The sequence below is a fragment of the Grus americana genome, chromosome Z (assembly GCF_028858705.1).
Source record: "Grus americana isolate bGruAme1 chromosome Z, bGruAme1.mat, whole genome shotgun sequence".
NCBI lineage: Eukaryota > Metazoa > Chordata > Aves > Gruiformes > Gruidae > Grus > Grus americana.
Window position 1 is genome coordinate 11371571 of NC_072891.1, and position 27762 is coordinate 11399332.

Sequence of the window (27762 nt, forward strand, 5' to 3'; positions counted from 1 at the left end):
AGCTGTGGGTTTTAATAGTGTTAGAAGTCAATCTTAGGGATTTTAATAAGAAGAGAAAGGCACGTGTATATATTTTTCTACAGGGACGATTCATTCTGAAGGTATTTCTGGGCGTCGGGGTGGAGCTGGGAGGCGCATGAGGCAGTCTGCTTGGTGGCTTAGTTTTCAAATGCTGTATTTTTTTAAAACCTTTGGATTTCCATCAGGAGAATTTTTATATTTCTTACCTTTCTCGGCCCACTCTGCCTCGTGCCAGTTTTTTTTCCCGGGAAAGGGCTCCTACGGAACAGGAGGCGCGTTCAACCTGGCTTTGTATGGCTCCTCTTCCACCACAGTACCACCGAGAAAACCCCTGCCAAAATATTTCCCCTGGCCCCAGGAATCATTTTTTTTAAAAAGAGAAATCACTAACTTGAAACAAGGGGTCTTTTGGGGGCGGGGGGGGGGTGGGGAGAGTGGAGCATCCATCGGGGCCAGGTGTACAGCTGTACAGTGTATCATACAGGGTGAGGAGAGCCATTAGGCGCTGCTTAATTAATCACCCAGTTTGGCTGGTGAGGAGATGCCGCCGGTTCCTTCCGCTGGTCCCTGTGGAGTTTGACGTAGAGAAACCTGGTGGACACCGCGAGCGAGAAGACAGGCCAGCGCGCAGATGCAAGCTGCTTTGTTTTTCTCGGTTTCAATGAGACCTGAATGTTTTATAGTGGGTTTTTTTTGTAATTTTTTTTTCTTCTTTTTCCTTTTCTTTTTTGTAATGTCAGTACTGAGAGAAGAACAAAATAAAATATTTTAAAAAAATACACTTCCTTGAGGTGTGTTGCAATGGCAGATGCTGGGCTGCGCTTCCGCAGGCAGCGGGGACCGTGCTGTGCGCCAGGGTCACCCCATGCCACTGAGCTGGGTGGGTGCTTGGGACCTTCGAGGCTGGTAAGGAATGGAGTAGCCAGCCTGGTGCCCAGGAGCATTGAGGCCAGTAGGGAGGGGAAGAAGAAATCTGGCTTGTCTGCTTGGAGCGCAGCACCTTCAGGGCCTGATAATGAGGGGAAGGGAATGAATACATGACCTGCTTGGTCACAGAGGATGGCTGCTCGCCTGATAACATGGCGTTAGCTGTGCTAACCACATTGCGGGAGCAGGGGGGACCGGTCAAGGGCTCTGTGTCCCCTTGGGGCTCCCAGTGGGGTGGTGAAGCTGGGAACAGGACGGTGAAGGGGGCTCCTTGGGGTTTGCGCGGGGAGAGGCTGGAGAGACATGGGTGCCTGGTTCTTCTTGGAGGGGCCCTGTGGCAGGGCAAGAGGCAGTGGCACAAGTTGCACCCAGGGAAAGTCCCGCTGATACCCAGGAAGTTTGCCCAAAAAAAAAAAAATCACCCAGCAGGAGCAGCACACAAGGACAGGCAATGAAAGAGAGCCCCATGGGCATTGTGCCTCGGGAGGGGACTAGGCAGAGGCTGAGAAACCCCAAATGGGGGCCATGGCTCATTGCTCCCTCCCAGGCAAGAGCTCAGGGCCATGAAATCATGCAGCAAAATGCGAACCCTGGAGTACAGACAGCAGGCAGGGCTGTGAGCTGCTAATGGGCTGGGCAGGCTGAGGGGCAGAGCCCCACTGGCCGTGGGGGCTGAGAGTGCTTCCAGGGATGCCCATGGGGCAGGGGATGGCCATGGGGAGGGGGATGGATGTCCCTGGAGCAGGAACACCCATGGGGAAGGGATGCCATAGGGCAGGGGATGTCACTAGGGAGGGCACATCCACGGACAAGGGGATACCCATGGTGGAGGGATGCCCTTGGGGCAGGGATAGCCATGGGGAGAGGATGCTCGTGGGCCAGGGGATGCCCGAGGCGGGGGGGATGCCCTTGGGGCCAGGGAGGCCTACAGGGCACCTGTGCCGGCCAGGAGAGGGAAGGGGACCCGCTGAGCATGGTGGCTGCCTGCCCTCTGCTGGCAGGAGAGCCTGCTGGGCCGCCGGGTTTTGGGGTGCTGCAGGAGGGCCCCAGTCCCTTGGGTCAGGGACCAGCTTCTAACCCCAATGCCTTGGCTGGAGGTCCTCCATCCTGCACCCACCGTGGCTGGGCTGTGGTCCCTATGAGGTCGCATTGTCCTCTGTGGGGCCCGGCTGCAGGGCTGGGGCAGGGGGGACGTGGCTCTGGGGCCACATGGGGAACCACAAGGGGACAGAAGGAGATGTCGGCCATGGTGGCAATGAAAGGGCTGCCCTCAGCTGCCCCCCTTGCTAATCCCACACCATCCAGGGCAAGACGCAGCCAATAGCCCCTTCCTCCCCCCTACCGCCTTTGGGGGTTGCCCAGTCCCCCCAGCAAGGTGCTGGGCAGGGGAGGAGGGTGCTGTGGGAAGGATCTTGCCCCTGCAGCTACCGGGGGTCTCTGCTGCAGGGTGGGGGGTGGCCCCTGGAAAGGAGCAAGGCCCGGGGCCAAACCCAGTCCCTGGTGCCAACTCTCCTGGGACAACTGAGGGTTCATGGGGATGGGGGGACCCAGCCAAGCTCAGCAGCTGCTGCAGGTTCTGTTTCGGGGGACACCCTCAGCCGCCCAGCAGGCTTACAGGGCTTTGGGGCAGGGGCAGATGCTTTTGGCGCTCCTGTGGGTGCTGTACCCACCACGAGCCATGTTCCACAGGTGGCAGGGAAGAGAGATAACATTTTCCAGGCCTTCTGCTAATTTTAATTAGCATTTGCAATTAGGAGAGGCAGCGGGGAAGACTTGGGCTGGGACTCGCACCCCACCATCCCATGCCCTGCTTGCATAGGCCTCCACAGCAGAAAGAGATGCCAGGGTGGCTCTGCCCTGGCGACAGTCCCAAAGTGGTGGGGAGGAAGAAACCCACCTCCTGCCAGAGCTGGGCAAGGTTTCAGGGAGAACCCTGGGCAGCTCCCAGCACAGGGACAGAGCAGCCCTTTGCCCCTTCCTGAATGGCTGAAAGCTGCTGGTTCCTGGCCCCCCACCCCGGGCTGGAGCTGCCTCTCAGGCTTGCAGCAGTGAGCTGGTGGGACACAAAAAGGAAAGCCAGCATCTGTGTCCCTGCAGAGCAGCAGGACAAAGTGCAGGCAGGGAAGCAGGGAGCAAAAGTTTCCAGGTGCCAGTTAACCCAAAAAAAGGCCTGGTATGGGGCAAGGGAAGCACCAGCCCCCCCAACCTCAGTACCACAGGAGGAGCGATGGCCAGTGTCCCCGCCAGAGCAAGCAGCGTTTTGTAAGAGGTGGCACAAGGACAGGGCAAGCGCCATGCTGGCAGAGTGTGGAAGTAGAACAGAGCACCTGAGCTGCCCACCCTCCCCAGGGGCCTTCCTGGCCTCCACCCCTCCCCCCGAAAGGAGGCTGTGCTATTTAAACACAGTGTTCCCAATTTCAGTGTGTTTCTCCCTACTGCTACGCACAAGCCCCCTCTCATGGATAGTCCCATCCTTTTGCCATTTTAGGACTCCCCTCTGCCCTGAGATCTAGCTGGTTTGATGGAGCCCCCAACAATATCTGCCAGGCCTTGGGGCAGAACTCCCACTGCCCCGGCCCCACACAGCTACTGCTGGGGGAGGGGGGGAAGAAAGGTTGCCCTCTCCCTCACGACTCAGCCCCAAGGGCCCAGGACAACCTTCTGCCACAGTCTGCATTTAACCCTCTGCAGAAATCCCCAGTCCCTGCACCCCTTAAAAGCCAACAGCACGCCATTCTGTTTCCCCTTGGGCTCAGGACTGGGCCCTAGCCCGCCTCCTGCCCCGCTCCAGGAGCAGACCCAGAGCTTCTCTCACACAAAACATGTTTTTCAGTTTGGAGAAGGGAAAAATAAAACAAGGAGCAAGGCAGTGAGCTAGAAGCACCAGAAAGGAAAGAACTCAACTACTGGGTAGGGGGCACAACACAAGGCCAGCTGGCATCAGAGAGACAAAACTGTTGTCAGAAACCCAAGGGGACGCACAAGGTGTTGTGCTGAAGCTGCCCCCCTCCCCAACCGTGTCACTGTCACACCGCACCACAAACCCAGAGCCCCCTCATGCCTGCAAATGGGGACTGCTGGAAACGTCCTTTGTAGCCGAGCAGCCACAGCAGCAAGAGAGGCGACAGCTCTCAGCCAGTGCTTTCCGCCAGGCCAGGCCTGGGGAGCCACTGCCACACTGATTCCTCCACCAGCGTGGGCTGAGAGGTGCTAAGAACAAAGAGCAAGCCCGCAGGTGGCAGGGAAGCGCACAGCCGATGGACTTTGCCAGCGTGAGTGCTCCGACAGCACCCAAGACACGGGTTAAGAGACTGCACCAGCACCACACAAAGGAACTGCAGGGCCTGGCTAGAGTTTTATGGGATTTTTATTATTTTTTTATTATTTTTGTGTGGTTTTTTTTTTAATACAGGCTAGCGTTGTACCCTTTGCTAAAGCTGCTGATTCTGCCACATAAAACTAGAACAGAAATTAAGTTGGTTCCCCTCCTTGTTAATTCACTGTCTGCCTCCCAACTGAACAACGGTCTGGATTTGTGTTTGCAAAAAACATTCCCTGTACAAAGTCTGACGTGCAGCTACACTGTTCTGACTGAGGAATGAAGAAGCCGAGAGTCCACTGAACACTGGATTTTTCCCTGTACAACGTGGCCTGATTTGGAGTTTGGTCCACCGAGGACAGCAAGTTAACCGTAGAGATCGTCATCATTGTCTTCGCTGTACACGTTGCCCCCGCTGCCACCTCCTGTGCCTTGGCTGGGACCGGCACCGCCCTGATTACCCGATGGGAACCTGCATGCAGCAGTGCAGGAGGGGAGAGAAAAGATGCTGTTCAGAATCCTCCTCATGGCTCAGCACCATCCCCTCCCTCCACACCAACACCCCGGTGCCAAGTAGGACAGGCAGGAGAAACAGGATGAAGCCTTAAGGCAGGTGATGCAAAAGGCTCACATGGCCACAGGATGTCACTTATTTTAAGTGTAAAAGGGTTGATGGACTTCAGGAGGACTAATAGAGCAGCAACAACCCTTCCACAGCACAGCCCACACCCACCACATTGTGTCCTAGCTGCTGTACACACTGGGGAGAACGGGAAAGCGCGGTGGAATAGGGGTTCATTACCCAGAATCCAGCAGAAAGCTGCCTCGGTGTTCTGCTCTGGGGCCGGCTGAGCCACGCTGCCCTCCCCCTGCTCCCCTACGGTTACCTGAAGCTGCCAAAGCCACGGCTCTGCTGTAGAGTCTGTGCAAACATCTCATATTTCCTGATGTCGTTGTCACTGACAGAGCGGCGAGCAAAGCGCATGGCCTCCTCAAAGTGATCCCGGCGTATCTCAGGAACCGGGTCGTCCTCCTCCACTTCCTGCAGCAGGACAGAGGGCCCAGGTGAGCCACAGTGCCCAAGCTCCATGACCCAACAGCCGCCCACAGCCTCCCTCCAGGCCACAATGCACCAACACCTGCCAAGGCAGGGGCTGGAGAGGGACGCTGCAGCAGACGGTGAGTCAGGGCTGCAGCGGGGGCCTTCTAAGCAACGCTGACAATGAGGCACCCCAGGAGGGCCTCAACCTCCCACAAGATGAGAACAAGTTGCTCCAGCTCCACGCTGTGCGCCAAGAGCCTCAAGCGAGGATGACAGAGAGGAACACATCGCACCTCACCCACAGGCTGTCCATCTTGTGAGCGGGGGGGAAGCTCGGGGTGCCCCACTCACCATGGCAGAAGGGTTGGTCTGCCTCTCGCGTTCTCGCCTGATCTCACTCTCAATAGACTCGCGGATGGCCAGTTTGCAGGCACGCTGGCAAATTTCTGTCAGGTCAGCCCCCGAAAAGCCATTGGTCATCTTAGCTAGGAAATCCAGGTCGACATCCTAGTGAAAAAAGAAGAAAAAAAAGAAAAAGCAAGAGGCCTCTCCTTAACACCTCACATCCTCAGGTGACAGGAAGGTATCTCCAGATCCCATGGTATAAAGGTGCTGCTTTAACATCTGTTCTTTCCAAGATTGGCCAGAGTTAAGATTCTTGTTTTGGGGAAAGTTAAGCACACACAAAGGCAGGCCACGCTCCCTGCACACCTAGCAAGAAGCTGTGAAGCAGCTGTAAATGTCTCTGCACTTGTGGATGTAGGGTATAGTTTGCTGAGGTCTCAGCATTAGGAGTCAAATGAAACACTGTCAAACTGGAAATGCAGATGGGGCACAGGCAGACCAAGACGACCAACCTCTTCCTCCTTTTCATCACTGGGGGGGGTAAGTACTGCAACCTCCTTTGAAGTTCTCCTTCTCAACAGCACCAAAAAGCTAAGCTTAGCATAAAAAAGCTTGAGCTCTCATGTGACATCTTTCTTTGACTATCAGCTGCATTATTGCCTGTTCCCTAGACAAAGGACACAAGCTCTTGCCTATGATAAGAGTTCAGCAACAATTAGCTGCAATGCTTCCTCTTCAATTTCCATTTCCCACCCCCACGTTCTACATTTACTTTTCTTTCAGAGTACAAGAATCTTTTCCATCTTGCCATAACAGGTTTCCTGTTCCCACACTGCGGGCAGAACTCCACTACGTGACAAAGACCTGCTGTGCTTACACACCGACACCTAGCTTCGTTGATACCTAGCCTCAGAGCTCACACCTGCCCCTACCTGCTCCTTTCCATCCTTCAGGGACTGACGGTTTCCCAGCTCCATACCACCTGGAGCAGCCATCAGCTGTCAACTCATGAGCAGCACGTGCAGCACACAGAAAACCCAAGTCAGACCCAGATCCTACCTTGGCAACTGGTGATTTCCTCAGGTTGGCCTTAAGAATAGCAACTCGGGACTTCTCATCAGGCAGGGGGATGTAGATGAGTTGATCCAGGCGGCCGGGGCGCAAGATGGCTGGGTCAATGATGTCTGGCCTGTTGGTGGCACCGATGATGAATACGTTCTTCTTGGTGGACATGCCGTCCATCTCTGTCAGGATCTGGTTGATGACACGGTCTGCAGCACCACCACCATCGCCGATATTCCCACCTCGAGCCTTTGCGATGGAGTCCAGCTCATCAAAGAAGAGCACACAAGGGGCCGCTTGGCGGGCCTGCAAAAAGCAAACAGGAACAATTACCCCACATTACTACCAGCAGGCAAGGAGCACACTGATTTCACACTAAGCCTGCCCAACCATTAAAGCAACTCAGAGAAGTACCAGAGCGCTGCTGCTGCAAGGAGAACTTGGAGGAGCTGCCCCAGAACAGCCTCCTGCCACACGAACCCTCAATTAAATTCTCCTGAACAACAAGCCAAATGGGAGCATTGTAAACCAGGCAGAAGGGTGGTAACTCCAATGCCTAGAGGGAAAGCTGGAGCCTGGACTAGAACTCTCCCTGCAAGACCTGGGGACACCAATCAGTTATTTAGGCACTCAAGTATCAGTGGCAAGATATATCCAATGGAAGGGGGAAATCCAGTCATTTTCTTCAGCTATCTAGTAGGTAGCTATAGGGAAAAGGGAGCCAAATCTTTCTTCAAGCTGTGCAGAAAAAGGATGAAAGACCACAGGCACACAAACAGCTGCAAAGAAAATTCCAGTTGAAAATAAGGGAAAAAAAAAAATCTTCAGAACAAGAGCTCTCAAACGCTACCACAGCAGCCCAGAGAGGTCAGAGATTCTCCACCCTTAGCACATGTTCAGAACATGAGGCCCTGAGCAACCTCATCAAACTTCCAACACACCTCTCTGCTCTGGACAAACAGCTGGATCAGATGGCCTCCAAGGTTCCCTCCCAACCTAAATTTTTCTCTCTCACTCTCCTCCAACTTTGTTCTATTAGCACCTCCCCTGACCACAAGAGCAAGGATTCCCAGGATAATCCATGCAGATACCTTCTGGGACAGGAGCCGACACTATGGGGCAACTGGGCAGTAGGAGTGTTGCAGGACAAGAACCCACAGGTTATTTTGAAAATCTGTAGGTGGTAATGGCAAATGAGGTGTCAAGGTAAGTTTTCAGGGATGCGGAGGATATCTATGCCGTCCTAACGTTAGCCTCACTGCTAAGGCACTGGGGCATTTATCCTCCTGTAACAACAGATGCAAATTGCAGCCAGAGAAAACAGTTCAAATAGCTATGCTGCTGAAGAGAATTAATTCCCTAACCTCAGGAACACAACCCCTGCTCTCAGTGCAAGTGGGGAAAACACAAGAGACACAAAGAAGAACCAGGCCAGCAAGACAGACGCAGTGGAGACAGTGTTTTGGGGGTACCTCAGCACAAACACAGCACAGGGAGTAGAAGAAACACTTACCTTGTCAAAGATCTCACGCACGTTGGCTTCAGACTCACCAAACCACATGGTGAGCAATTCTGGCCCCTTGATGGAGATGAAGTTTGCCTGGCATTCATTGGCAATGGCTTTGGCCAGGAGCGTCTTACCACAACCAGGTGGCCCATAGAACAGAACCCCTTTCGATGGGGTCATACCAAATTTGAGGAACTTGTCTGGGTGCTCCACAGGATACTGAAGGAGAACAAAACCAAACAAAAACCTCTCGTGATGAGCCAGAACAGGCTTGTACCTTAGAATCACAGAATGGTTTGGGTGTGGGAAGGGACTCTCTAAGACCATTTAGTCCAACCTTTCTGCCATGGGCAGGGACCTTTTACTAGATTAGTTTTGTTTCTCCTCCCACCAGAAACACTACCTGAGATTTCTGGTGGGTTAAACACAAGACCCTGCCTGCTCAGTGCCACTGGAGTTTTTAAATGGACACTGGTTTGAAAAGCACCACAGCTACATTGGAAAGCTGCCTTAAACAACCTATTTACCTCTAAGAACTAAGTACCAGCAGTTTTCCAGCACACTTAACCCCAACTTCACTCTGCCCTGCAGAAGCAAAAGGGAACAGCTCATTACCTAACCTATTTGTTCTGCCCTCCAGAGACAGGCAAAGTGTCAGAGATAGGTTATGATTTTAACATCAGAAAATTAGACTAAAAATTAGATTCTTTTATTCACAGACAAGGTATTTCTACACTGCCATCTGAAAGGAGGAACGTATCAAACCCAAACCGTCCCAAAGCAGGCACCAGGAGTTTCCACAGACGATTCATGACTTTTTGTCCCATCCTTCCCTTTGTAGGAGGCTTCACGATTACCTCTCACCTGTCCCTGTGCTAACGCTGATGGGAAGCCCTTCGGAAGCTCTCTGTATGAGAATCTTCATCCACCTTCCGGCATATAAAGCCAACATATAAGAGGATTCTCAGCAGTGGTCCCACTCAGTGATCGTCTCCACTTAAAAGGAGCAGAACTGCTGCTGTTTCTGCAGGTAGCACAACACCCACCCAAGATTACACTGTAGACTCAGCTAAGGAAAGCCTGATGCTGCTTCCCAGCACCTTCCTCTCCAAGTTCACTAAGATGGAACAGCATATTTTTAGTCCATTACAAGCAAATGCCACAAAAACCTCTGCTTTTACCCTGATCACAACCCAAACAGGAATCTGAAGAAGTTCTGGATTTTGTTATTATAATTTTCAAGCTGACTAGGCAAAATCTGGTCAAAAACCTTACCTGTACAAGTTCCTGGAGTTCTCTCTTTACATCTTCTAGACCACCAATATCTTCCCAAGTAACTTGTGGCACCTCCACCACAGTCTCCCGAAGAGCAGAAGGGTTGCTCTGGCTCAGAGCCCACTATCGTTGGAAGGAAACAGCATTATATGAATTCTAACACATTATGTTCACTTGCTTCAGATAAGCAATTAGATATTACACCCAAAAGAAGGAGGGGCACTCCTGCATTACCCTGAAGTCATCCATGGTCACAGCCAGCGAGTTCATCACTTCAGCATCAATGGTTTCATCTTCTAGGTCTATGAGATCCATCTTCTTTCTGATAGCCTGAAGAGCAGCTTCTGAGCAAAGAGCAGCCAAGTCAGCACCAACATGGCCATGGGTCTCGTTTGCCACCTGAAAGCAGAGCACTGACTATGACTCACAGGGATACAAGCAAGCGCCCTGCAAGGGACATGCATGCTCTGGTCACGCACTGGGAAGTGCGACAAAGCTCTGGAGGACAAGAACATCAGTGCTTTGCTGCGGATTCAAGACAAGGGCTACTACATATTTAACAGGCGAAGACGCTGCTGTTCCACCTCCTACTTGAGATCAAAGGTGCAACTGGAATTCAGAGGTGTGCAAGAAAGATAACCCTGAGGACTGCAGTCCTTCGTTCAGGACAGAGGTTACAGGAACCATCCAGTATACACACGGTACCCAGTGTCACCACAATGCTCACCCAGCTCTGTGTGAGCTGTTTCAGGTTTGCTTAACTTTTAAAGAGCACGCCACAACAAACCCACCCAGGACAGTGGCAAGAAACTTCCAGACTGGACTGACACGTTTGTTTCACTTAGCCATGCCACTCTTAACTAGCAAGTGAGGATTTTTGGTTACTGGTAAACTAGTCAGAAGAAAGCCCAGAGATCCCACATTCACCTAGTTTCATACCATCCTAAATCAGCAACTACATTTATGCAATCAAGCCTTAACAACTCTTCCATTACAAAACAGAGCATTGGGAACTTCTGTCTGCAGAGAGAAGCTTTCCTAATAGCACGCTACTCACCTGTTCCAGATCCACATCATCAGCCAGTTTCATATTTTTTGTGTGGATCTGCAGGATCTCCAGGCGCCCAGTGGCATCTGGGATACCGATGTCTACCTCTCTGTCAAAACGACCTGGGGAGTGCAAAACATACGTTGAGCTGCTGATTCCACCAACTAGAGGAGCCGCAGTTGCTGCCTTCCTCTGACTGAACAACATGATGACAAGCACAAACACATACAATTTCGGAAAATGCCAGAGCTTTGGGTTTCTCTGCAGCATCTATCAGCACAGTAGCAGTCAGATCAGAGAAGGAGGAAAGGCTTTAGCCATTTAGGGAAAGTGAGACTACTGTATTAACTAGAGTTCAAGATTATATGACACAGAGGACTGCTGGTTTAGTAACTTTTTCTGAACCTTATTTATAAGAAAATATGCTTCCCCAAACCAACATACCATGAGACATTTTTGTTTATTTCTACCTTTGTGTCCTCAGCACAAGAGTCTCCAAATACTGAGAGATTTAATTTTTCAGAACTTTCATAGCAGTACCCAAGTGGTGAAAACCATGAATTGCCCCAGTATCTGGAGAGGCAGGAAACATAGATATTACTGCAATATTAACTACAGTACGTACATCTATCATTTTCCTCTAGCCATAGCTGTGCATTCAAATGCCTCACTACACTAAGAGGCTGTTTTCCCCTGCACACTTGATTGTTTTTTTATTACAGACTTTACCAACCGATCATACACCAGACATTCACTCACACTGCAAAGTTTCAAAAACTTGAATCTCAGAAACTACAGGACTTCTTATCAATAAAAGAAAGAGCAATCAGGCAATGCAGAGCCTTCTGCAATCTAAGGCAGGAACATTCCCTTAAGCATTTACTCCTTCAGTGTGTCCTGAAATAGCTTCACCTAATAGAGGCTAGCACACTTTCCCACTTTGAAGTATTTATTTCTGCAAGTTTTAACCTAATATAGCACACAAAATGATACCAAAGGCTGGAAGCCTAGAAATTAATTTCAAACAAGCAGCTGGAGACAAGTCAATAGTTTATGCAACACTCAGATGATGTTTAGCGTTAATTTGTGCTCAATCCTTCCAAGGTGCCTGAAGCACAGCTTGTAACAAAGCACATGATACAGAAGGAAGAGACTGCAATCATGGTTACCGAATCGCCTGAGTGCTGGGTCAATGCTGTTAGGTCTGTTGGTAGCTGCCATAACGATCACATGCGCTCTCTGTTTCAGTCCATCCATAAGAGTCAACAGCTGGGACACTATGCGACGTTCCACCTCTCCATGTGTCTGTGGAGACAGAAAGCAGTGGTTAGACCAAAGGCTCTACAACACAGCACCAGAGCTAGTACTGCACCACAGCTGACAAATACAACAGCCTTGAGCTGTTAAGAAACATCATGAACCATATCTGATGCTTCTCACATCCAACTGAAATCAGGTGTAAAGTTAAATACTGCTTCACCCTGCAGTCAAATGCAGAGATTCACATCAGCTGCTACCAAAGAGACATACTTTTTACCTTCTACAGGCTTTCTTTACCTTCTCTCTCTTAGGAGCAATGGCATCCAGTTCATCAATGAAGATGATGGCAGGAGCATTCTTCTCTGCTTCTTCAAAGGCTTTCCTCAGGTTGCTCTCTGACTCACCAGCCAGCTTGCTCATGATCTCAGGACCTGAAAAATACCAGCACTGTGGCACCCAGAAGGCAGGCAGCTAGCCCCAAGGCATGCAGCTGAATTTTTTTGGTATAGCATTCACATGGGACAATCTATATTTCAAGCCAAAGCAAACACTACCAACCAAGTTCGCTAAATTTGCAGCTGAACAGGCAAGAACAGCATGCAGAATTACCTTCTATTATTATTCCAGTGTTTTCAGTTTACTCTAACAGAATGCAGCGCTAGTCAATGAGCTACCTTTAGCTGCCTCTTTCCTTACCCTATTTCACACTTGGTGAGCTTCTCTGTAATGTGCCATCACACACTGTTAATGCTAGTCTTGGCTTGCAAGAGAAGCAATCAAATTGTATGGTGATGAATCACACGGTAGGGAAGGGAAAAGCTGTAAGATACTGAAGTTCCCTTCACCTTACATTACACAGGTATACATTTACCTCTGTTAGATTCCATACATGAGTAAAAAACAACAACAAAAAACCCAAACTCCATCTCCTCTCAAAGAATAAGTAAAAAAATAAAAATGTATAGGCACATCAGTCCCAAAAGGAAGGACAGCAATCCCCCAAGATCTCCTACAACTGCTGAACACTAGTGCAGGCTTACAGATTTATTCTGTTTTTACGGATTTTTCCATCGTGCTGATAGGAGTGATAATGAAGAGAAAGTATGCTTCTAGAAGATCCAAGAAAAAGAAACCTGACCCTCAGGAGTGCAAAGCTGCTAGCTGACTAAAGTGCACCAGCTGCAGAGCCAGTGGTGCAGGCAGGTTCTACGATGTTTCATTACAGTTACTCACCAGTTCATACCAGCTCTGTCTACAACACTGCCTGCAGCTCCAGGCTTGGGACCAGCAGACAGAGCATGCATCACTAACTCTGGCAATGTTATTTAATTATGCAACAGAAGTACAAGTGTCTAACGAAACGGCTGACTCATTAGCATTCAGTGACAGCTTCCACACACTTTAGGACTTATATGACAAGGGCGACATATGGTTAAAACCAACCCATTTACATCTGATATGTTGAGATGCAAAGCACGTCACTTCCCTACTGCTGGTCACTGCTACTCTGGGCTATACACTCCTTTGCGATCACTTTCATGGGCCTACGTGACTGAAATCAGAAAAGCAAAGCAGCTTTTATACTCCTAAAGTACAAATGTTCAGTTATTCCAGCACCAACTGTAAAATGGGACAGAAAGCAGCGAGGAAAATTCAGAATCTGGTCCTTTCTGGACATAAACCAGTAATCACCTCAACTGCTTCAGGTGAAAGTTATCAATAGGAGGTTCTCTCACTTGTAGCTACGTCCCAAGGTACTCATTACAGCTTTCAGGAAAGTTCCTCCCAACTAACATTATGTGAAGCAAACCAGGTCTTGTGGTTTACTTGAGTGGAAAGAGAAATCCACAGCAGACCAGCTTCTTTTCTGGATGGAACATGGTGGCAGCAACAGAAACAAGTGTCCTGCACCCATATACTTAAGAATAATGTCACCACTTCACTCCCAGCTCTGCCCTCACCAATACAAACAAGCACCCAGCCAGAATCCAAGTCCCTGTGTTGCAAAGCTGTCTTCCAAACACCCTGCTACAACACGATCAAGCTTAAGGGAAGTGCCGTTACAGATGCTTCCACACAAATGGCCTCCTTGTGTCCCCAGAGGCACACTTGAAAGAGGTAAGAAAGAATGTCAGGGAGACAATGTGGCTCTACAAGCCCTATTAACACCATTCATTACTGTAAGATGGATGAAGAGCACACAGCAGATCCGTGGCCAAAGTAGCCACCAAACTTACCGTTGATCAGAAAGAAGAAAGCCCCTGTTTCATTGGCCACCGCTCGGGCAATCAGTGTTTTACCAGTGCCAGGAGGACCATACAGCAGGATCCCACGTGGAGGCTGAGGACAAAGGCAAGGGACTCAGGTGGTTAGCTAATATCTGAATGCTTAAGTAGCTTCACAGTGAAATTGTAAGCATTTGATAAAGCCAGTCCGAAATTGTGATGCAAACTCATGCAACAGCTGCCATCCCAGTATTGCCATCAACACTCTTACTACTTTGCATGACACACAAACAAAAACCTTGCCAGTAACTGACAGCGGTGATTCAAAGCATCATTCCGCTTTACAAATTGCCAGTACTGTAATCAGTGTCCAGAACATGTAAAGGAAATACTTTCCTAACACCAAAATTTGAAGTAACACAAATTACTTATTCCCCCCAACAATGCCTCATAAATCTCTGAGATCAAGAGTCATCTCCAAGGGCGAGCCCACTCATCCACCTGGCACACGCGGGGACTTACCTTCACCCCTATGGCCTTGAAGAGCGCAGGGTGTCGGAGGGGAAGTTCCACCATCTCTTTGATCTGAGCCAGCTGCTTCCGGCAGCCACCAATGTCATCGTAGCCCACTTCATTCAGTGACTCCTCCTCATCCTATCCGGAAGGAAACATTTTAAACATCTGCGTGAAAACAATAGTTCAACAAACCCTCCCAGCCTACAGAACCCAGGAGTCCAGGTTTTTGCTCATAGCCATTTATTTGCTCTTGAGATTCTCACTTTCAAGTCTTCCTGGTGTCTTCTACAATTGTTTCTTAGCTCTGTCTTCCCAGACATACAAAGGGAACCACCTGCATGTGTCTAGACCTCACTGAAGCCCACCCTCTTGAATAATGGCCTCTGCTGCCAGGTTCTCTACAGACTCTGCACAAAACAAGCTCTGTGACCCTCTGATGTGGCCAACAGAGATAGCAACAGACAATGAAGCTCAGTATAAAATCTACTTATTCCTTAAACTGTAAATGATATCTCTAACTGCTTGACATACCCTAGCTATCATACAAGTTCTCAGATGTAGTGTTGACTTTTGGGGTTGACTCAAATTAACAGAGAATGTTAAGATCCAGACGTGCGGATAAGATCAACTGTAACCAACCCTTCCAGTATAGCTCTACAGCATCCATTCATTTGGCTGTCCAAATCTCTACTGGCTTTAGCCATCTGTAACTTTAGGCCACACTAAAGTAATAAAATTACACAGCCTGGAATCTCAGAGTGGCTCAGTCCCAACCCCACAAATGGGAACTACCACTTTAAGCAGGTCACTCAGGGTCTGGCCCTATCAAGTACTGAAGGTCTCCAGGTTTGCAGATTCCTGCCCTCTCTGAGCCCTGCTCCAGGGTTGGGGGAAACCTTTTTCCTCATATCTACTGGGAATTTCCCTTGATCCAGCTTATACCACTGCCTCTAGTCCTGGGGCACAGCTCTCAAAAGACCCTGGTCATCTACCCCTTCGCATCAGGCAGTTGTCAGTAAGCCTGCCACTTTCCCTTCCCTTCTCCAGGCTACATCAATCCACTCTCCCAGCCCCTCTTTCATTCATTCTGACCTTCAGCTCCTCATCACTTTGGTGGCCTTGGCTGAATTTGCTCCTCTCTTTCTCTGCTGTGCCCTGAACAGCCCAAACTGGACTCATCTGGTGCCTAGACTCAGTCTCACAAGTGTCAAACAGAGGTGAATTTTTCAGAAGGCAGCTAACTACAAACCAGCTCTCACCCTGATCTGCCAGTAGTAAAAAGGCACTTTATGAAATAAGCAACCGCCCCAGCTCATTTCTCTGAGATTTCCTACTCTGTAACAGTAAGGTGGCCAAGACCTGACAGACAAGCCACGCAGGCTGCCTCAAGCTTGGGATGCTCAATGCTAGATACCTTAAGGGACTGGGGCTGAGGGAATAAAATAAAAAAATCAACCATTTGGGGATTTCAAACTTCTCAAGCACCGCTTTCTTTTCACATGGCATGAAATTTAGCAACATTGTCAGCCCTCCCTGCTAAGGATCAAGGGAACTTTGGAATTAAAAGATGCATCTAAGTCCAGCATGAGATAGCTGGAAGCAGATCCAAAAATCAACTGCTGCCAAAGTATGGCATCTCATCAGTAAACCCACACACTGGTGCTATCTCAGCATCTGAGAAAGGACACTGGAAGTACATTTCTCTGACTACCAGCAGCAGCAGCTCATCTCCTGAAACCAGAGTTTCTAACTATTACGTTCAATACACAAAATGCCAAAACGGGAACTGCAAACACTGCTGCTTTGAAGCAGCATCACAGAAATAGATTTTGGACAGAGGGGATTCAGTAGGAGAATTGCATGGCAGGATTCTGCTCACCTCTCGTTTGATGGGCTCTCCTTCACAATGGATCACCGTGTCCGGAGCCACTATGCAGTACGGACTTGGATCTGTCTCCACCACTTTGAACTCCACCGCACGCATCCCTCCACGCACCAAGAAGATGTCACCTGTAAAACCCCACACATCAGTTGCCTGCTGCAACCGATGTCTGCAAAATGTCGACCCTTGTACTACCAGCAGCCCCACAGGACAAGGAAGCAGGTTACACAGGCGTACACTGATGACATTTTTAACACTGCTCTGCATTTTAAACTCCATGTACTGTGACTACCCTGGCACCCTTTAGATCTGCAGCAGTTAAAGTTCTCAAATTTCATCCAGAAACAAACAGCAAACAAAACCAGCAAACAATAGAAAAGAATACTCTGCCTAAATACAAAACACAAATGCAAGGAATCACATTTCTTTTCCATTCAGTTTCAATTTAACATTTCTAAAACAGGCAAAACGCCCTAACTTAACAAAAATTTTGAAGTTATTATAACTAGTTGTTACTAGTTATAACTGGTTTTCTCCAGAAGCAGAATAATATATTATATTGCACTATGACTCCTGGCTAAGCTGGGCTACAGAAGCTGGATAACTTCAACTTGTTGTTTATACTGTATTAGGACCTGTTTGTTTCAGCAGAAGAGCTACTAGCACAAGTCTAAAAGTGCATTTAGTTTTTTAACCACTCTCCTAGTTACTAATTAAATTACTTTGAAGAAGTGAATTTAGTCGGGCTGCCAGCTGGTATATCCAACCAATTAATATGTGGGCAACTTCCCAATTCCATCAAGTGGGAGCAACTTAGTTTAATGAGATTTTCTCCAGCATTCTACCTGATGCCTTCTCATCTCGTGTAGAAAAAAAATACAAGAGAACTACCAAGCTGCTCTGCCAGCCAGTAACAGATATCACCCCTTCTTCTGAAGATGAGGAAAAAAATTAAATCAGTACCAACAAAATCTCACTCTACAACTGTCAGTATAATGCTTTGCAGAGATCTTGGCAAGCTTCTAGAAATTCTCTTTATTCACTCCCAGGACTATCTCACATTGGCTGCCATCAGAACTTCAATAACAGGCACTATTACCTTTCCTGATGGGTCTGTATGCTTCCAGGAAGTATGGCTTGAGATAGACCTCAAACAGATTCCCTGTGATCCCTTCTACTGTGTCATCAATCGGCAGCACATGGATACGTTTACCGTATTTCACATCTGGGCAAGGCTGGATGCTGTAACAGAAGAAAACTCCAGTTAGCCACATCACGCTGGACTTACGTGTGCCAAAACATAGGCTGGCGGGGAATAAGACCAGCCTGGCTGAACAGAGAGCTTTGGCTGGAACTCAGGTGAAAAAAAAAAGTTTATGACCTGTAGAAGAAGGGGTAGGCAGCTCAGGAGGACTGCAAGGATGTTGTGAGGTTATGCAGGGAGAAAATTAGAAGGGCCAAAGCCCAACTAGAACTTAAACTGGCTACTGCCATAAATGACAATAAAAATGTTTCTGTAAATACATTAGCAACAAAAAGAGGGCTAAGGAGAATCTCCAGCCTTTATCGGATGTGGGGGAAAACACAGTGACAAAGGCTGAGGTACTTCATGCCTCCTTTGCCTCAGTCCTTAGCAGTCACATCAGTTGCTCTTGGGGTGCCCAGCTCCCTCAGCTGGAAGACAGGGATGGGGAGCAGAATGAAGCCCCCATAATCCAAGGGGAAATCGTTAGTGACCTGCTACTCCACTTAGACACGCACAAGGCTACGGGGCCAAACAGGATCCACCAAGGGCACGGAGGGAGCTGGCAGAAGTGCTCACCAAGGCACTTTCCACCATTTATCAGCAGTCTTGGCTAACCAGGGAGGTCCCAGTTGACTGGAGGTTAGATAACATGACACCCATCCACAAGAAGGGCTGGAAGGAGGATCCAGGGAACTACAGGTCTGTCAGTCTGACCTCAGTGCTGAGGAAGGTTATGAGGCAGATCATCCTGAGTGCCATCACACAGCACACACAGGACAACCAGGGCATCAGGCCCAGTCAGCACGGGTTCATGAAAGGCAGGTCCTGCCTCATTAACCCAATCTCCTTCTATGACAAGGTGACCCGCTTGGTGGATGAGGGACAGGCTGTGGATGTTGTCTACCTGGACTTCAGTAAAGCCTTTGACACCGTTTCCCCACAGCATTCTCCTGGAGAAACTGGCTGCTCATGGCTTGGATGGGCATACGCATAACTGGGTAAAAAACTGGCTGGATGGCCGGGCCCAAAGAGTTGTGGTGAAGGGAGTTACATCCAGCTGGCAGCCAGTCGCAAGCGGTGTTCCCCAGGGCACAGTACTGGGGCCAGTTCTCTTTAATATCTTTATCAATGATCTGGACCAGGGGATCGAGTGCCTCCTCAGCAAGTTGGCAGATGACACCAAGTTGTGCAGGAGTGTTTATCTGCTGGAGGGTAGGAAGGCTCTACAGAGGGTCCTGGACAGGCTGGATCAATGATCTGAGGCCAACTGTATGAGGTTCAACAAGGCTCAGGGCTGGGTCCTGCACTTGGGTCACAACCACCCCATGCAAGGTTACAGGCTTGGGGAGGAGTGGCCGGAAAGCTGCCTGGTGGAAAAGGACCTGGGGGTGCTGGTCGAGACCCGGCTGAAGATGAGCCAGCAGGGTGCCCAGGTGGCCAAGAAGGCCAACAGCATCCTGGCTTGTATCAGACATAGTGTGGCCAGCAGGACCAGGGAAGTGATCGTCCCCCTGTACCCTGCACTGGTGAGGCCGCACCTTGAGTTCTGTGTTCAGTTTCGGGCCCCTCACTACAAGACAGACATCGAGGGGCTGGAGCATGTCCAGAGAATGGCCACGAAGTGGTGAAGGGTCTGGAGCACAAGCCTGATGAGGAGCGGCTGAGGGAACTGGGGTTGTTTAGCCTGGAGAAAAGGATGCTGAGGGGAGACCTTCTCACTCTCTGCATCTACCCGAAAGGAGGTTGTAGCCAGGTGGGGGTTGGTCTCTTCTCCCAAGTAGCAAGCAGTAGGACAAGAGGAAGTGGCCTGAAGTTGCACCAGGGGAAGTTTAGATTGGATGTTAGGAAAAACTTCTTCACCAAAAGGGTTGTCAAGCACTGGAACAGGCTGCCCAGGGAACTGGTGGAGTCACCGTCCCTAGAGGTACTTCAAAGATGTGTAGATGTGGTGCTTAGGGACATGGTTTAGTGGTGGACTTGGCAGTGGTCAGTTAATGGCTGGACTTGATCTTAAAGGTCTTTTCCAACTAAACAATTCTATTATATAGAAAAAGCAGTGATGTCCCTTCCCAGGCCAGTACCAATGCCAGAAAGGACCCTCCAATGCCTTGGTGAGAATTCTCACCTGCATAAGAAAATTTCAATGCTGACACAGCAAAAAGCATGCCTATTAAGAGTTAGTCTTCACAACACACACCTTCCTTCCCTCCTCTCAGCCCCATCTAAGACCACTGGCAAGTTTCATACTTTCCTCCTACCCCCTGCTCTTCTGTAGGCCCCCTCACCACCCCCAAGGCACATTCACAAGTTACTAATGCAGCCTAAAGACCTGTGAGAGTCACAAGCTAACTTTTGTTTCAACAAGGAGCTACTGCTGAACCAGCTGCAAGGAAAAGGGAGCTGGGAGAAGCTCTTTCCTTCATTTCCTCTCTCAAAACCTACTACAGAAACCAGAGCCCCTGTTGCCGATAACCCTGATTCTGAGCAAAGGCTCTTACAGTACCGTCCGGGGTAACCAGATTGCAGCCATGTGTCTGTCAGTCCAACTTTGTGGAGGCTGACATTTAGGTTAAACTCCTAAGGCTCCTTCCCCCTATTTAAATAAACACTTCAGTTACAACTTTGCAGTGTGGACCAACAGCCTGCTGTAACAACAGCTCAGAGCATCAAGCTGTGGCGGAAAGCTCGAACTGGCTTTGCCAGCTAAGAAAAGCCTATGTGAAACTGCAGCTGAGCACGCAACTTCTCATACGTGACTTTGCTTGAGACTCTTAATATGTTTTAACACATGCTTTACAGAGAGGATATAGCAGAAGCATAAAGGAAAAGACAGACTGGCCCAGAAGGAAAACAGTTGACAGACCACAAGCAGGAAGCGATTAGCAGATGAATCTGGATTTTGGCAGAAACCAGGCCACAGAAAGTAGTTAAAGATCAGTAAGAAAAGCTTTGAGGGCAAGAGATGTGAAAATTCTCTGACCCTCACAATAAGGCTAAGGCAGTGAATTACACATTTGGAAGGGTGAGAACCAGTACCGACTCAGTCCAGCAGAGAAGGGGAAAGCACAGGCTAAACTGTCACTCTAGAAACACCTCCAACAGTAACCCCACATCAGGTTAAAGTAAGGATTCACCTTTATTTTAAATCCTCAGACTGGCTCAAAGCACTGTTCTGTTTCAACTACACTGGTGTTTAAAACTTGCATTTTCTAGTGGTAGAAGGATGCGTGAACAGCCCCATTCCTCTCCTCTACAAAGTCTGTATGAATCACATTTTGCATTTAAGGATTATTCCAGAGATCACTCCAGGAAGAGCTGTTAGTCTTCCCACATTTAAGCCTGCAAATTAGCATTTTTATGTTTAATAAACACTCAAAGGTTTTTTCCCCCTACTCCCATTCACAGAATGGAACCTGTCTCCTGTAAGACAAGATGTATAATTCAATGCTTTCCCTCTACTTTCTACAAGCATTGCACAGCAAAATTTCTGCAACACTTTTTAAGCATTCCTAATTTTAAAATTATTGTAAATATAAAATATATATCCTTCAGGAATATTTAACCTTGCTATTTCACTGCTTCATGTTTTTGTCACTCATTTCTAGCAAGTTTTAACTTCTGTTTGTCACAGGGCAGCTCAGACACTATGAGATTAATTACAATTGTTGCTTAATGCCCACCACAGTTAACACTGCAGACATTAAAAATTTAGACAAGAAAAATTTGCAAGTTCACCTCACAACGTAAATTTGGGAAGATAACTGTGACAACAGTGGGATAAATGAGCCATTCAATTTAATGACAGGACCTGCGCGCGTGATGGTCCTGAAGAGTCTTGAAGAATCTTTAGCATAATTTTTTAGTATTAATCTGAATATGCAAACAGCCAGAAACACATGAAAAAGTAAATGGAGATCTCTGATGAAAGACACGCACTTAAAAACATTTCTGTGATCTGCTATGGAAGATGTAAGGATACTTCCTGCAGACCCTGCCTCTGCTACAGAGTCAATCAATTCAGAGCCAGCACACAAATTATTTAGGCAACCCAGGGATACACAACAGTTAGCAAACAAGTCCTCACCTGATCACATCACCCAGGCGCACTCTCAGGTTGTTGCGAACAACCCTATTCATGCGAATCTTCTCATCTGAGCAGGTATCATCTGACAGAACAATGCAGACCGCTTCTCTCCTCTTTTTTCCTTTTAGCAGAACAGTGTCTCCTCTGAACAGCTGCAATTCATCCATTTTTGCCTGTAAACAGCATTAGAACAAGCTTCTGACAAAAAAATTCAAGCATTTAAGGAAAGTTACTTGACTTGGGAAAATTGCATCTTGGAAGCAATATACTAAATCCACAAGGACAGAAGCTCCCACTGTGCTGGTAAAGAGCTAATCCTGAAGCCAGACTAAGAGCACAAGCTCAAGTGACTTCTACAAGTTGAGAATCAAAATACATTTTAACATGGGAGTGTCAGAAAACAAGACAACCCACCTCCCTCACTTGTAACTGCTACAGCTTCTGACACAAATACTTAATTTATATTGCAAAATTACATTTCAAGTTAATACACAGCAACAGCTTGCAAATTACCAGATTAAATGCTTTGCTTTTATAGATGACGCACCTGGGACAATGACACAACACTGTTGTCTTCATTGATGGCTTCGTCAACAATTAACCGATTGGGCCTGTTCTTCTGCTTCAGAATAGCAGTCGATAAGTCATCTGCTTTAGAACTGGTGAAGAAAACAGAAGTTATATCTGAGTGATACTGCTCCCCCCCTTTCCAGCAACCTCCCTGTTTTCATCTCCATTTTCTACAGGTTGCTACGTTGTCTTGTCTTTTAGAAACTATACTTGCTTGTAAGACAAATGAGAACATTTTTCCCAGGCACCAGTTGTAGGAGTTCAAAGCACAATCTTTTCTGTCAGTAAGTGTAACTACTTTACCATCCTCAAATGGAAACAGCTATGAAGCTATCTATGAAAAAGAAGTGGCCTGTGAGATGTTGCTGACTGCAAGATGTTCTGCCTAAAAGAATTAGTCAGACTCATCTGAAATCACATGTAACCACTGCCACTGAAACAAAAGTTCAAGTCTATTTGGTGTCAAATCCCAGATAAATAGGGGAATTAAAGGACAATGCTGCAGCTCCCCTGACAGGAAGAGTTGTAAGAGTTTAGCCTGTCGAGGCCTATTAGTTAAACTTAGCAAGCCAATAGAAATATTCAAGTGCTCATGAAAAACAGGGTTTTCTTTTTTTTTAGGATATAAGCACCTTTCTGTAATACCTTCAGAGAGTCACTGCAGCTCTAGTCTACTACGCCACAAAAAGTACCACAAACAATCCTTGACAAATTGGAGTAAATGAAAGGACAAGGAAATGGAAGAAAGGCAGATTGTTTTCCTTCAAAACCTAATACAGCAAATAATTCACTCCATGAAAGAAACATGAATTTGAACCAACTAATTCCCGAGGAGCTCTTGGAAGTTGTACATTAGCCATTCGCAACAGTGGCAGATTGCTGTAACTTCCTTTGGTGGGTGCCTGACTACTTTCACAAAGTAGTCCAGATGTACCAGTGTCTAAGGTCGGAATAGAAAACTTTGCACAGTGTGGTTTGATTCTGACAAAGAAAACAAAATAAAGTCTTTCTTGGCCCTAAGCAAGCAGCAAGCACTGGCAAAGGGTAGGAAGCTTTGCAGACAATGGTATTGGCCGTACACTTCGGCTCCATTTTGCTCCTTTAGGGACAAAACAACCAGAAGAAATCAAACCTTTAGTGGAAGTGGCAGAGCAAGCAGCTACACAGCATGAACGCAGACCATGGCAGCAGTGCGTCACTTGGCACGCTCACCGCATTTTTAAAAGTACATGAGAGAGGGGTGACATACCTACAGTGTGATGTTACCCAAGGTCCCCCCACATGCTCAAGATATAGATTTTTCCAAGATAGACTATGAGATACTGGCTCCTTTCTCCAACACGTAAGAAGCAGAACGATACCAAACAAGCCTATTAGGGCAACCAGCTTGTTCCCAGGAGTTTTTCATGCTTTGCATAAGCCCTGGTGGCACAGGAAACATGTTGGAAATGAGAGACAACATGATTTTAGTAAACAAGAGGAGGAGCTGTAAAACATGTCTCTCCTGGACTACCAGCACTGGGAAAGTTGTGTTTTTTCTCTCTTCATTAAATAGTGCAAGCGCTATGAAACAGACATCTATCCCTTTCAATGGGTACAGATCCATTCTCTGAACCCAAAAAGACACAAGAAAGGCTGCTGGATACATCAGGAAGAATCACATGAATTCCATCTTTAGCCTAAAATGTGGTCTTGGTAAAGTCCTAAAAGGTCTGGGATTTCCAGGAAAACTGAGAGAGCAGTAAGAAAACAGAACCAACACATTGTCAGGCCAGACAGGATCTTGTGGTTAAAATAGCACATAAAGCAACAACTTACTTGTAAGAACCTTGCCTCAGACTTAGCTCCTGGCCACTGAAAATTAATTTAACAGGCAGACTTTAAAACTTGAGCTAAGGGACACCATAAAGAAACAACACTACTATTTAGCCTGTTCAAAGTGTGACTGTAACTCATTCCCCTTTGCACGAGATGTGGATCCAAAGGCCTTTGATAAGAAACCACCCAGACCTTCGCTACATAAACTGTGACTGAAACTGCCTGGCTGTCCCTCAGGATGCAGAGACTGCTGTGCAGCTTGAAAAACAGTCTGGGACACAAGATAAAAATAAATGGAAGAGGAACTGGGCAGCAAGTGGAAGTTTTTGGACCAAAGCTGTCAATAAATCAAAAGCTGTATAAATCCAGAAAGGAAGTCCAGATACCTCCTGACAAACAGCAGTGCTGAAGAGCACAGTAAGAAGTTCACTTGTTTCTGCTGAATGCAAGAAAAAAGTTTTAGTCCTGAAGAACTGAATCTACAGTTTCCTAAGTAAGAACGGAGGGCTGGATCAATGTTGTCAGTACATTGCTTTAAGTGCAGTAATTGAAAAGCTTGGAGGCATTAAAAATGGAATGAAGGTCTCCAAGAAACAGCATGCAGGCATCTAAATGTGCACGGTCAGCTTCAGTTATGTGACTTGACAGTTCTGTAGACAAAGAAACAAAGGTGTTATGAAATTACACATCAGCTACACAGGAGAGTGATGTTATTTTTCCTACAGACAAGGGTAAGGACCTTATGAGACAAGCACTACCCATCTTCCAGTAGTAATTTAGAGTATTACTATTATCACCATTTGCCCTCATTGCATCTCTCCTGGGGGTTCCTTGCGCTGTAACTGAGATGATAGAGCAAAATATGTCTGTGCACCTCAAGCACACTCAGACAATCCCCAACATCTATGCATCAGGGAAGGAGAGCCTGAACTGAAAATGCTAAGCAGGAAAGCCTAAGGCGTGGGCTGGGGCTCTCTCCTGCCAACTTCCCTACGCATGCTGGTAAACTTCAGCAAAGGGCAGGACAGACAGCTAACCTAGGTAAATTTTAAAGCTCCTCAATGAGTTTCCTGTCAGAGAGAGCCTGGTGCAAATCGTCTAGATCATCTCCCCTACTTGCCCCTTTTGTCAGCTCCCTCACACACTTTCCCTCTCACTCCTTTCTTTCACTGACTCAACAAAGAGATAAACCAAACGTAGCTTTAGAGCTGTTTTGGAATTAAAAGGAAATTCAAAGCCTGCATCAAGCCTGCCCCTACACAGAGGTCAGAAGTGATGACATAATCCCCAGCACAGCTAATGGCCAAACTTGCAGATAAAGTGAAGACATCAATAAAATTGAAGCAAATACGTACTAGCCCTAAAGATCAACAATAAATGGGTTCCCAGTTCCCATCTTTAGCCCCGCTCTTCTCTCTCAGTAAAGCAGCACAACAGCTCCATTTGACACAGGGATGGGGTGGGGGTGGGGCCTTTTACAACTTACATCACTTCATCATTTTTCTGTGTCAGAGCTCCCCTTGTTCAGCATGTGATAAGGCCCAGAGGCTATGCATTACGGTTGATGGTATGAAAAGCAAGAGTAGAAAGTAAGTACCAATTAGTGATTCTTGTGAAAAGGACTACCAACTCCCAAAGCTGCACCAAAACTAAGGAAATAAGTTGTCCCTGCAAGTCTGTGCTAAAGATATAGTGAAAAGGCACTGACTCAAACCACTTCTAGCTTCGGTAACAGAAGTGAACACAGTCATGCCTTCTGTATGCTGGTGTGTGTTTTTATCAATATCCTCACAAACTTGCTTCCAAGGTAAAACCTGTCAGTAGTTTCTCACCACCCTGAACATACGTGTAGGCACACAAAAATGAGAAACCCTTCAGAAGCCACACTCTCTTGCCACACTACTCACTATGCTAAAGCTCAATTCAGCAAGATGGCTGCCACCAGCATTGACCCAAAAACAGCAACTAAAATTTAACTGTTTTCAGTTGCAGAGTAACTTTTGTCGATTCCTATGTGGTGAAAATAGCTCTGCTAAAGTATAAGTTTATTTTTAAAGACATTGTTCACCTCGCTCAGCTGCAAGATACACCTCTGAGACCGTCACTTCCATCATCAACTCTACCACAGACACTGAATGCTTGGCCCACCTCGCTGGAACTGAATCAGTAGAACTGAGTCGGTCTGAATTTCAGGAGTTGCAAAAGAAAAGGAGAACATAAACAAAGGACACTAAAGAGACCAAAAATGACTCTGACTAAGCCAAAAAGTCACTTCAAGTATTCTTGTATTTGGGAAATTTATCTTCAGTTCTATTTTTACCCCTCTCAAGGGGCAATGAAGTAGCTTGTGCACATGGGCTGGGAGCCGAGAGACCACTACTACTCAACTCATTTTCTGAGGAGCATGAAAGATGATCCTCAGCCTGGAACTGAACAGAGTGAGGGAAGACACCGGAGACGAAAATATAGCCGACTGCCTCAGCTGCCACAGAGGCCAGCCCCACACGACATGTCTGCCCCTACTAATGCCAAGTCACTTACTAGCCCCGGCCCGAGGGCCGCTGCGGGAAGGAGACCGGTACATCCCTCTCCCTCCCTCACTGCCCCGCCAGCCGCTCCGGGGCCTGGAAGACAAAGCCCTCCCTGGTTGAGGCCTAACCCAGGCGGGACGGCCCAGGCAGCGCCGGGGCACGGCAGGCAGGCGGCTCGGGACCCGGCTAGAGCCCAGCAGGAGGCCTGGCCTGGCCAGGCCTCCCCCCATGACTCGACACTTCCCGGGGAGGCCCGGCCGTGGGGGGGGGCCGGCAGCAGCGCGCGGGGAGCGGCCCATCCCCCTCCCGGCACCGCCTCTGCCTCCTCAGGGCCTGCATGACACAGCGGGATCGGGGGACGGATCGGGCCCACCGCCGGGCCCGGCCCGGGCCGCACCGCGCTGAGGCGAGATAAGGCGGCCTAGGCCGGGCCGGGCCGGGCCTTGCGCTGCCGCGGCAGGGCCTAGGCCGCGGCCTGCCGGCGGGCGGCCCACACTTACTCGGATCCCGAGGCCATGGCGCTGGGGGGGAAGGGGCGAGGGGAGGCGGGCGGCGGCGGCTCCTCAGAGCGGGCGGCGGCGGCGGGCAGTGGGTCTGGGGCAGGCAGGAGGCGACGGCGGATCCGGGCGCTTCACGCTGACTGAACCTCAGCGCCGACTCATCGGAAGGGGGAACTCCGCCTCGCTCCGCCTCGCCTGCCTAGCAACAGTGTGCGCTAACCAATCGGAAATCCCAGGCAGCCAGGGCCTCAACCAATGGAGGAGCGGAACCACAGGGGAGGACGAACACACGAGGGAAAAAAAGAACGAGAGCTCTCCCTCCTCGGGCCCCGCCCCTCTGCTTTCCCTTCCCAATCGCCACGAGCCAAGCGCAACATCCGTCAGCCAATCGCATCGCCGCTCCTGCCATGGCTGTTCTACCGGGCAACACGGGTCGGGCAGCCAATGGCAAAAATCCACCAATGGAAAAATCCGGGCGGGAAGTCCTGCCCCGACGGCCATCAGGGTTAGCCTCGACTCGCGATTGGCTACTGACCTAGGAAAGGGAACCAGGCGGCAGGGTTGCAGCCAATCAGGAAGGGGCA

At 48.5% G+C, this 27762-nt stretch overlaps 1 protein-coding gene across 1 annotated transcript; it reads right to left on the reverse strand.

Annotated features, from left to right (window-relative positions):
• Positions 1–4297: 4297 nt before the first annotated feature.
• VCP (valosin containing protein) lies at positions 4298–27537 on the reverse strand. The gene is made up of 17 exons (XM_054809261.1): positions 27179–27537; positions 22307–22418; positions 21760–21932; positions 17529–17671; positions 16427–16557; positions 14554–14685; positions 14044–14146; positions 12104–12237; positions 11716–11851; positions 10556–10668; positions 9733–9897; positions 9499–9621; positions 8230–8442; positions 6714–7022; positions 5661–5816; positions 5155–5309; positions 4298–4739 (listed from the first exon to the last, which is right to left on the reverse strand). Exons 1-17 carry the CDS (start codon positions 27193–27195, stop codon positions 4634–4636), a joined length of 2421 nt encoding a protein of 806 aa, XP_054665236.1. The 5' UTR covers positions 27196–27537; the 3' UTR covers positions 4298–4633.
• Between the last annotated feature and the right edge of the window lie 225 nt (positions 27538–27762).

What these genes read in the sequence shown, in the direction of transcription:
- VCP (XM_054809261.1), bottom strand. An exon ending in GAGAGCCCATCAAACGAGAG is followed by an intron (nt 14,686 to 16,426) that starts GTGAGCAGAATC and finishes CCTTCCGGATAG; the next exon opens with GATGAGGAGGAGTCACTGAA. An exon ending in GGAAATCACCAGTTGCCAAG is followed by an intron (nt 5,817 to 6,713) that starts GTAGGATCTGGG and finishes TTTTTTCACTAG; the next exon opens with GATGTCGACCTGGATTTCCT.